General features: G+C 41.9%; 2 protein-coding genes across 3 annotated transcripts in view; both read right to left on the reverse strand.

Annotated features, from left to right (window-relative positions):
- Window positions 1–3,874, reverse strand: part of eif4ea (eukaryotic translation initiation factor 4ea) — an 8,310-nt gene extending 4,436 nt beyond the window's left edge. The window contains exons 1-3 of one of the 2 annotated variants that reach the window (XM_047157395.2): window positions 3,856–3,874; window positions 2,861–2,964; window positions 1,256–1,351 (exon numbers count right to left, since the gene is read on the reverse strand). In XM_047157395.2, coding sequence (XP_047013351.2) covers window positions 1,256–1,351; window positions 2,861–2,964; window positions 3,856–3,873 — 218 coding nt within the window. In that variant the 5' untranslated portion in view covers window position 3,874. The remainder of the gene's footprint in view (window positions 1–1,255; window positions 1,352–2,860; window positions 2,965–3,855) is intronic. The other variant, XM_017474647.3, reaches the window with a different exon arrangement.
- Window positions 3,875–4,400: 526 nt separating this feature from the next.
- Window positions 4,401–9,922, reverse strand: adh5 (alcohol dehydrogenase 5). Its single transcript, XM_017474646.3, has 9 exons — window positions 9,768–9,922; window positions 9,294–9,395; window positions 8,555–8,696; window positions 7,910–7,997; window positions 6,936–7,155; window positions 6,558–6,818; window positions 6,160–6,295; window positions 4,851–4,989; window positions 4,401–4,763 (listed from the first exon to the last, which is right to left on the reverse strand). Exons 1-9 carry the CDS (start codon window positions 9,783–9,785, stop codon window positions 4,739–4,741), a joined length of 1,131 nt encoding a protein of 376 aa, XP_017330135.2. The 5' UTR covers window positions 9,786–9,922; the 3' UTR covers window positions 4,401–4,738.
- Between the last annotated feature and the right edge of the window lie 392 nt (window positions 9,923–10,314).

Consider the following 10,314-nt stretch of genomic DNA (forward strand, 5'->3'; position numbering starts at 1 on the left):
TCATGGACACGGGTGTCGGTGCCATCACTGGGTGTTGTGTTTATTTCAGTGGTGTTGTGTTCGTCACTGACCTCTTCTAGCTGTGGCTCTGGTGTGTGGTTACCCCCGTCTGCCCCAGGCTCCTGTTCTGCGTGGGCAGCTCGGCCGTGTATGCCCGATCTCCCGACACCCAAAACACCTCAGGCGTTCGGTGGTGGCAAAAACGGTGTAGCTGCTGTCGCCGACTTTACACTTAAAGTTAACATCCAGTGTTTGTTCGCGGTTGTTAATAAACATATAAACCCGTCTCCGGAAAGACCGGATGTGTTTCACCGCGGAGTTCTTACAGCCGAGCGGAATATCCGTCATGGGGCTGGAGAACTTTCCGAAGCGGGCTTCATCATCAGTTCGTTTGTAACGAAGGGGGGCACGTTAGAGAAAACGACCCGCGTCGCAGGGGCAGAAAGAGGGGTGACGTGTAGCATGACACCTTTCAGCCATATTCCATTTTCAGACAGCGTATTGGCGAGTCTTTCTTTCTTTAGGAAAACAACCACAGCTTTGTACATTCGAGAGACGGAATAGATGTTCTCACACCCGACCTGCTCTCCCACCGCCAGCAGAACCTCCTCCACCTGTTCTCCGTTCTCCGGTACACACCTGACCCGCTCGCTCTCACCCGCTCTCAACTTTCACCAACCACTGATAACTCAATAACGTGACATTCAATAAATTAAATGAAAGAAAAGCAAAATGACAAACTCGCGGAAAACTTTTGCCAAACTGATCTCATGCGCTCCACACACCACGCTCACTCCTCCACCGCGCATGAGCACAGAGAGAGAGAGAGAGAGCGAGAGAGAGAGAGAGACAGAGAGAGAGAGAGAGACAGAGAGAGAAACATGGCCGCCTCCTTGTTTGTCTTTTGTTAGTGATGCTCTAACAGTAAACGCTGCGTGTGTATGTTGAGACTGATCTAAAGTAAACACTAGTGTATATACAGTAAAGGTAAGGTGCTAGTCTGGTTACTGTCGGCGCTGATGACGTCACGTGGTGAACTCCGGGTTGAGGAGATCATCCCGGGTTCCTGAGTAGGAATTCCGAGCCGAGTTTCCTTTTGGAAAATTCACAGTTATCTTTGGCTCTTTTTTATTATTGTTTCTTTAGGAAATGGAATTCAGCAATGAAGATTATTTGTGAAATTAAACCACAAGAACGGAGGATTCATCGTGTGATGATGTAAGGCCTCGCTCTCAGACCAGGTGTAGTAACTTACGCCCAAAAGTCTTCGACTGTGTCAAACTTCGAGATGAGTCGCAGGTTGGCTTGCCAGGTTTTACTTTTGTCGTTCTTAAAGAACCACAGAGCCCATCTGGGGGGAAGGGGGGGGGGGGGGGGGGGGGGACAACGACAACACACAGCGTGATTAATCACAACGCTTTCAGTTTCCATGAGGTTCCGTCTAATCCCGTCATACGGGAATTACAAGAAGGAAGAGGAAAAGGAAAAGAAGAAGTGAATGGAGAGGGATGAGAAAGAAGAAGTAGGACAATTACAAGATGAAGGAGTAGGAGGAGAAGAAAAGAAGGAGGAGAAGACAGATGATGACGAAGGAAAAGAAAGAAAGACGAGGAACGGGAGGACAATGAGAGGGAGAAGAAGAAGAAGAAAGATGGGAAAAGAACGAGAAGAAAGGAACGGGAGGACAATGAGAGGGAGAAGAAGAAGAAAAGTCAGACAAGTACAACATGAGCTTGGTTTTTTGTCACTTTCAGCTGCATTGCTCCATTATTATTATTATTATTATTATTATTATTATTATTATTATTATCTGGCCATTCTGTATATAAATAAATTCACACACACACACACACACACACTAGTATGTGTGTGTTACAAACCAACTCGATTAGGTAGTAACAGATCAACCAGCCATGTCTCTGGGTCTCAAACCTCATTAATATGCAAATAAAGGAATACACCATGAGGAACAGAAGAACTTGAAAGAGGAACCAGAGACCGTGTGGAAAGTTAACGCCGAGTCCGTGGAGGTCGTGGAGGTCGAACACTAACCCTGCGTTCACGCTACGCTGTGACAAAGCGACAGGAGAAATGTTCATTTCCAGTAAAAGTGGAGGAAAAGAAACGTATAAATGTGGTTCTGTCTAATCCGGTCATGCGAGAAGAAGAAGAAGAAGAAGGAAGAGGAAGGAGGCAAAGGAAAAGAAGAAGTAAATGGAGAGGAATACGAAGGAGGAAAAGAAGAACTAGGACAAGTACAAGACAGAGGAGGAGGAGGAGGAGGAGGAGGAGGAGAGGATGGACGAGGATAGGAAATGGAAGAAGGAGAAGGAGGAGGAAAAGAGGGAGGAGGTGGAGCAGCAGGAGGATAAAGAGAAGAAGGAAAAGTACAAGAGAAAGAGGAGGGGAAGAAAATAAGGAGGAGGAGATGACGACGACGAAGGTGAAGAAAGAAAGGAGAGGAAGAGAAGGAGAAGCAAATAAGGAGGAGAAGACGACGAAGGAAAACAAAGAAAGGAGAGGAAGAGGATAAGCAAATGAGGAGAAGATGAAGAAGAAAGAAAGCAGAGAAAGAGGAGGAGAAGAAAATAAGGAGAAGATGTGATGAAGGAGAAGACAAGGAAAGGAGAGGAAGAGGAGGAGTAGAACAACAGTGAGAGGGAGAAGAAAAGAAGAAGAAAGATGGGAAAAGAATGAGAAAGTAGGACAAGAACAAAATGAAGAAGGAGAACAGTACGAGGAGAACAACGAGAGGGAGAAAATGGAGAAGACAGACAAACAAATGTCCCAATCACAACCGTCCTTCTGTAGCGAGTGTAAACAGTGTGTGTGGGTGTGTGTGTGTGTGTTGGTTACGTACCTGTTCTGTAGCGGATGTTTGATGTAATCTTCAGGACTCACAATTTCTCGGCCACTAGCATCGCTCTGCTCTTCTTCTGAATTCGGTGTATTCGGGGTCACTTCCTACAGTTAAAAACCACCACCCACACACACACACACACACACACACACACACACACACACACACACACCAACAACAACAACAACCATGTAAACAGGTATGTGCTGAAAACCATGTGTATGATTTGTAAAGAATAAAACACTCCGTGTCGTGCTGGTGTAGAAAAATAATCAACACCGGGTTCATGTATAAACTGATCATTAGCATAATGTGATGTTCAATTAATAAAACTATTCGTTTCCGGGTCCAGTCACTTCATCAACCAATCAGAATCGAGAATTCAGCTCAGCCTCAAACCCTTGTTTTGATCTTATTACCCGGCTAACATCAAGTCGACTTTGCTTAACAAAATAATAATAATAATAATAATAATAATAATAATAATAATAATAAAAAAACTAACATACGGGTTAAAATCCAGAATAAATTCAACTTCAGCTCAGAATTTTCTCTAAACATAATGTATATCTAATAATCTATATTAGCCTGACAAGCTAGCTAAGAGTGTAGCAAATTAAAACATAGCTGCAAACTGGGCGTGAGTTACAGTAAACAAACACTTCAACGTCGGCTTTTATTTCAGTCAAGACTAAATTAACTATATATATATTTATTTATTTATTTATTTATTTTTACACAAAGAAATCCCAAATTTACCCATCACAGCTGAAGTCAGTTATCCGCCCACTTGCTAAAGCTAAAGCTAGCCATTTAATGTAATCCAGCTATCTGGTTCAACTCCGTGTTAATCAACACCAAGCTGATTAATTCACCCAAAACACTCAAACACAAAAAGATTAACCCTTCTGCTAAATCATACGGTGTTTATATTAGCTGTTACTCCTTCGAATGCCAAAAAACAGCCGTTTTAAATCCACACGTTTCTCTCTCACCGGTTCAGCAGTCGCCATCTTCTGACACTGTGATGGAGTAACTCGAGTCCGGGCTGTGTCTCAAATCAACACCGGAACAACGCGAAGGGCACTAAAGGGCCGCAGCCGCCATTTTGTAGGGTGTTGCCTGTGTAATGGAACGCTGCAGTCATGGAAACCGGGATTTCAAGTAAATAAATAACAAAAGGAAAAGAGCCGATTAAAATAAAAATGAGGCGTAAGGGAAAATAAAATGCCATATAATTATTGCAAACTACAAACAAAACGCATATAAATAAATATATATTTTTTAAATACAATATTATATGGATTTAAATAAAACAAAGGGAGATGGGATCGATAAAACTAAGATCGACTCTATAAAATGACATTTAAATTCAATGAATGAAAGATGGAAAATAAATTGTTAAGTTATACAGGATATTTAATCAATTGTACATGTCATTAACTTAGCCAGGCATTCATTAAAAAGGGCAACAACACTCAGAGTGAAGGTGTTGCTTATAAACTCAAAAAACAGAAGATTTGCTATGAAGCAGCGTAACTATATTTTAATATTTATTGGTGTTGTAAATTAATATTACAATACGATACTGCCTGATAATAACATTTAATTTCTTTAAAGGTGAACAAACTTAAAATCAACAGGTGTGTGTTCCAGGTGTCTTTTACTGTGTGGATTTTGTTCGATCATCAACCAAGCATGCACACATAGTGCACACTGTTTTATCATCCATTTATTGATCTTTCTGAATCCATTTAAACGTGTAAAAGATCACAAACTCTACATCAGGGTCAGAACTTTAAGTGCTCAGGAATTAGTAGCAAACATGAATTAATGAATTAACAGACTGAAGTTTGATGCAGGAACTCGAGCTGGTCTTCAGAACGTCAGGACGGCTCGGATGCTGTCGGGGACACGGAGGAGAAAAGGTTGACGATAAATTTTTTAACATAAGTGAGCAAAATCTGTAGTTACTAAGTAGAGCTCGAACCTCTTTCCGGCATGCATGAGGTCGAAGGCTTCGTTGATCTGCTCGAAAGGCAACGTGTGGGTCACAAACTCGTCCACCATCAGCTTCTTGTTCATGTAGTCTTCCACCAGTTTAGGGACGCTCTCGACACTCTTCCAACCTGCACGGATTCAAACACATAATTTAATCCAAAGAAACGTCTCTACATACACTAGTAGAACATGAGACCAATGATGCCAATGACAACAAGGATGCCAAGCACACCAAGGACGCCAATCACACCATGGACGCCAATGACTGCGATCACACTAATGATGGCAAGGACACTTATGATGCCGATCACACTGATGACACCAATAACAATGATGCCAATTCCACCACCTTGTGGCAGAGGAATGATAATGTCACGTTCTCCACTTATTTTTATTTTCACAACATTTTCTCCCAATTTGATCATTACTAATTCCCACCCAGAAGCCTCTCCCTGCCATGAGTCATAGTAGAAGCCGGTTTTGTATTTCCGGTCATTCCCGTCGTGCCAAACTTGAAGCAGACCCAGGCGCAGTCCCAACCCTGTAGAGTTGAAACTGGAGTGTGTGTCTGTATGTTATACTATATTATATATTATATTATGCGCGTGGTACAGGAGAGCAAACAGCAATTTTAAATCACTTTTAGTTACCACTGAAATTATGTATTAGATGACACGTTAGTTTTTGACCATTTATGACCCAGATTTTTCACTAGCATCGTTCGTCAATATGTAACTGATGTTAGCTGATATTAGACAAACATACAGCCAAGTGGTTAAGACGTTGGACTTCTGATCGGAAGTTTGTGAGATCAATTCCCAACACTGACAAGCTACCACTGTTGGGCCCTTGAGCAAGGCCCTTAACCCTCACCTGCTCAGTTGTCTAAATGAAACAATTGTATGCTCTGGATAAGGGCATCTGCCAAATGCTGTAATGTAATGTAATGAAGCAGGCAGGGATTCTAGGGTGTTCGCTAGTATCTGTGAATTCAAAACACCTACGCAACGGTCAGACATTCCAGATTCACATGTCGATTTGATCATAAAATTTTTTCCATAATAAAAAATAAAATAAAATTAAAAAAAGACTGGTCTTTTGGCTTAATTCTGAGTGATAATTCATAGCAGTTTGATCTAAAAATGCAGAGTTCCTACGCAAAATGCGTGAAGGCTGGTGGGTCTGAAAACTCGTTCTCTCTCCACAGTAGCGTTAAAGCTTTCATCTTGCACCGCTAACCACTTTTATTCAATAAAAAGTTCTCTACTTTTATTTGAAAACTATTCAATATGTCCCACCTCCGAACGCGGTGCCCTTCCACGTGCGTCCTACGATGAGCTGGAACGGACGAGTGGAGATCTCCTGACCCGCTCCGGCCACGCCGATGATCACGCTCGTCCCCCACCCCTTATGACACGCCTCCAGAGCGGCACGCTGTCTCGCACACAGAGTTAAAACAAATACACCGAAATATTCAATCAGAAATCACTTCTAAAGAGATCAGGGTTTATGGAAAGTGAGCCTCACTGCAACGTGACTCATATCTGTAACAACTACTTTCATTTTAATTCATTCGCATAATATTAAAATATGTAAACTACACTGTATGCATGTTTTTTTTATTATTTATTTTTTTTATCTAAAAGCAACAATCAATATTTTCCCTTTAATACACTTCATCATATTGGTGCTTTACCATAACGGTGACGTTGCCGATGCACTCGAAGCTGTAGTCCACTCCTCCGTCCGTCATCTCCATCAGCACTTCCTGAATCGGTTTGCTATGGTCCTTCGGGTTCACGCACTCGGTGGTGCCGAATTTCTTGGAGATGTCGAATTTCTCCGGGTTGATGTCCACGCCGATGATCCTGGAGGCTCCGGCGGCTTTGCACCCCATGACGGCGGCAAGACCGACGGCTCCTAAACCGAATACTGCGCATACGGACCCGGGCTCGACCTGCAGAGAGAGGCACACACACACACACGCGTGAAATATAACCAGGACATCTTAAAAACGGTTCCTCCAGTTAGTGTACTGCGTGCTCAGTAAACAGGGACGAGATGAGCAGCACACCTTGGCCGTGTTCAGTGCGGCTCCGTATCCCGTCGAGATCCCACAGCCGAGCAGACACACTTTATCCAGCGGCGCACGCTCGTCCACTTTGGTCAGCGAGATATCGGCGACCACTGTGTACTCGCTGAAGGTGCTGGTGCCCATGAAGTGGAAGATGGGTTTACCTTTACAGGTGAACCTCGTCGTCTTATCGGGCATCAGACCCTGACCCTGAGTCACCCTGAGACAGAAAGTGTTAAAGAGGGTATGCAACCATGCATGAGTGACCGACTGTGTGTGCAGGAAGGCTAATAAACAAGGAAATTACGCTAGATGCAGTAGTTGCATGTATGCATACTTCAAGTACGTAAATATGCATGCACGCACAGTAAGCGAGTGCGCACTCAAGTCAGGAATGCATGTATACAAGTATGCATGCTAGTAAATGTAGCACGCAAGCTAACAAGAACACAAATATGCACGCGTGATTACAATCCGTGGCTTCGAGTACGCATGAACAAATAAAACCCGTGCGGTCATGTACAGTATGGAAAATGTGCATACTAATTTACTAGCATGTATACTCATGTATACATGCATGCTGCTAATCTATAGAAGTATGTATGCGTACTAGTAAGAAAGAACGCGAGTACGTATACATACATGCACGCACGTACTAAGCAAGCGAGAACGTACCCATGGTGCACGCATGCAACTCAGGAATTTATGCATGGGAAGTATGTATGTGCGTGCTAGGAGGGACGCAAGTACACAAGTATGCATACATGCAAGCAAGGGTAATAAATAAATAAATAAATAAATAAATAAATGAATGAATGAGGAACGCGTGGGAAGTAAAATGTGCAAACACTCGATAAGTAAACACGCGTGCTAGTTTAAAAGTAGTAAGTAATGTGAGAATGTATTGAAGTGTCTTTTTTTTTTTTTTTTTTTAAACCGGATATTCATATTTACAAACTAAAAACCGCACAAACCTGATTTTCTGGCACAGGTTGGTCTTGGGGTTTTTGCAGAACTTGCATTCTCCACATTGTGGGATGTAGACGGGAATCACCGTGTCTCCTGAACGACGACAACGAGCACAAGACATCGCTATTGCGAGAACACTATTAAACAATTAAACAGCAGTAAACATTTTTACAGCCACAACAATTCCAGCAGCATTTCTGGCTAGCGTGCGCGTTTACTAGACGCGTCTGTGTCATTTGCATAACGACGCCCGTCTTCTAACCTTCCTTAGGGCGCTTTCACACGTTTATCCGACCCGAAACGCACCTTTTACCGTAATGACGCCGTTACTTCCTGACCAACCAGGTCGCACGCTGGCGGCCAATACGAAGAACTGAGCAAAAAATACTTCATTGCAATGCTGCAGCGTGACCAATAGCAGCAACAGGACTTTAGTTCATCTTTAATACTGATGATAGTACATCTAATATAGGACATCTAGCTAGGCTGGTTGGTTAGCTGATACTAGCTAGTACTGATGAAAGCGTTACTACGGTTACAGTGTAATTAAAAAGAAGCGTGAAGGAGAACAGCATGTGTCCTTGACCTAGAAATGTGCCCACCCCATAATTCTGTTCACATGACAACAGTAAAAACATCGCTCAGCGTACCTGGTTTGAACTTGGTCACTCCCTCTCCGACGCTCTCGACCGTTCCCCCGCCCTCGTGACCCAGGATGACGGGAAACAGGCCCTCGGGATCGCTGCCGCTCAGAGTGTAGGCGTCAGTGTGACACACGCCCGTCGCGTGGATCTGAAACACGGACCAACGACGAAATCACACTTTCCTTCGTTATCTCGGCTAATTAATGTTTTTCCCCCCTCATACACAAAAATGATCGTCGTCATCACTGTATCTGGTGGCTGTTTTAACATTCTCTCACCTTCTTTACATATCTAAATGATATTTATTCAAACGAGTGCACGGTCAACCTACAGGGGAGGTTTAGTAGACAAAATAATAAACAAACAAACAAACAAACAAAAATATATCACCAGACCAAAAACAAAACTCTCTCCAAAGACATACGAGAGTTGAACAATTGCTTTGTCCTACTTTAATGCCTGAAATTGTTTTTACTTAGTATTTTATTCTATCCATCTATACCCCTTACACTTTTTTGTACTTTTTTTTATTTATTTATAAAAAGTGCACTATAAAGATTTTATTATTATTATTATTATTATTATTATTATTATTATTATTATTCAGTTTCAGTGCATGCACATGCAACTACGATTACACGTGTATGTGAGTATAACTCAATCTGTGTGGTAAATGATTGCAACCCAATAAAATCTTTTTAATGCACTGAAGCTCTGACTAAATGTAGTAATGCAAGTTAGTTACCTTAACTCTCACTTCATGGGCTTTGGGTGGAGCCACCTCCACCTCCTCCACTGTTAAAGGCTTTCCAGCTTCCCATGCTACTGCAGCCTTGCACTTAATCACCTGAAACAAAGAAATAATAAATTTAGATAATTTAAGAAAAAAAAAATGCATGCATGCACGCACCTATGCATTCGGGCAAAACAGCCATGGCCCATTTATTTGAGGTACGCACGTGCTAAATTGAGTGTATGTGAACCGAAATCTCTAATTTAATGATTAATGTGGCATATAAACACCTGCTAAAACCAGCACGAGGATTAAAACTTGCAGCTGCGCGTGAAAGCCTGACAAAAATCCCATTCAACTTTAACATTCCAGTGAGTTCAGGAATATCCATGTCGTAAAAGAGAGCTTTAGCATCACGCTACAGCTTAAAACTCGGAATTAAACGGCATTTTTTAATTGTAAACTCGTATTTTAAACATGACTTACTTTCCCAACCGACTCCATGTTCCAGATTTGGCCGAAGAAGAAGGGGCGTATTAAGAAACCTGAACCGTTCAAACTGCAGCCAATCACAAACACGGCTGACTCTGCTCTCCGCCAATCACAGAAGAGTGTCTTTTCTCATCGCTATAGCAGCGCATTGCTTTATGATTGGGTTCGAACCAAGAAGTCATGTAGGGAAACGGTTTTTAGTCAGCAAAGGAAAAAAGGGACAAGGTGGTATTTTATTTGTAAGTGATAAAAATGTAAAGTGAACGAATAAAACCACACGATAATGATTTGTTTAAATAATTTGCAATTTGTTTATTTGTTAAACTTTAAACTGCGAAAACTAAATTGCTAAATCATTCTATTTCTTTAATTAATTTTATATTGAAGTGCAAACTCAACAACACGTCAGGTTGTCAATCAAACCTGCTCGTCTGAATATTTTCGGCCACACCCTGTCTGATGAAGCAGTTCATCTGCCGTTGAAAATATTTTAACACATTTACATCTTATGCCTAATATTTATTCAAAGTTTTCATTCAAA

Source organism: Ictalurus punctatus, chromosome 8 (assembly GCF_001660625.3).
Source record: "Ictalurus punctatus breed USDA103 chromosome 8, Coco_2.0, whole genome shotgun sequence".
In the NCBI taxonomy this organism is placed as follows: Eukaryota; Metazoa; Chordata; class Actinopteri; order Siluriformes; family Ictaluridae; genus Ictalurus; species Ictalurus punctatus.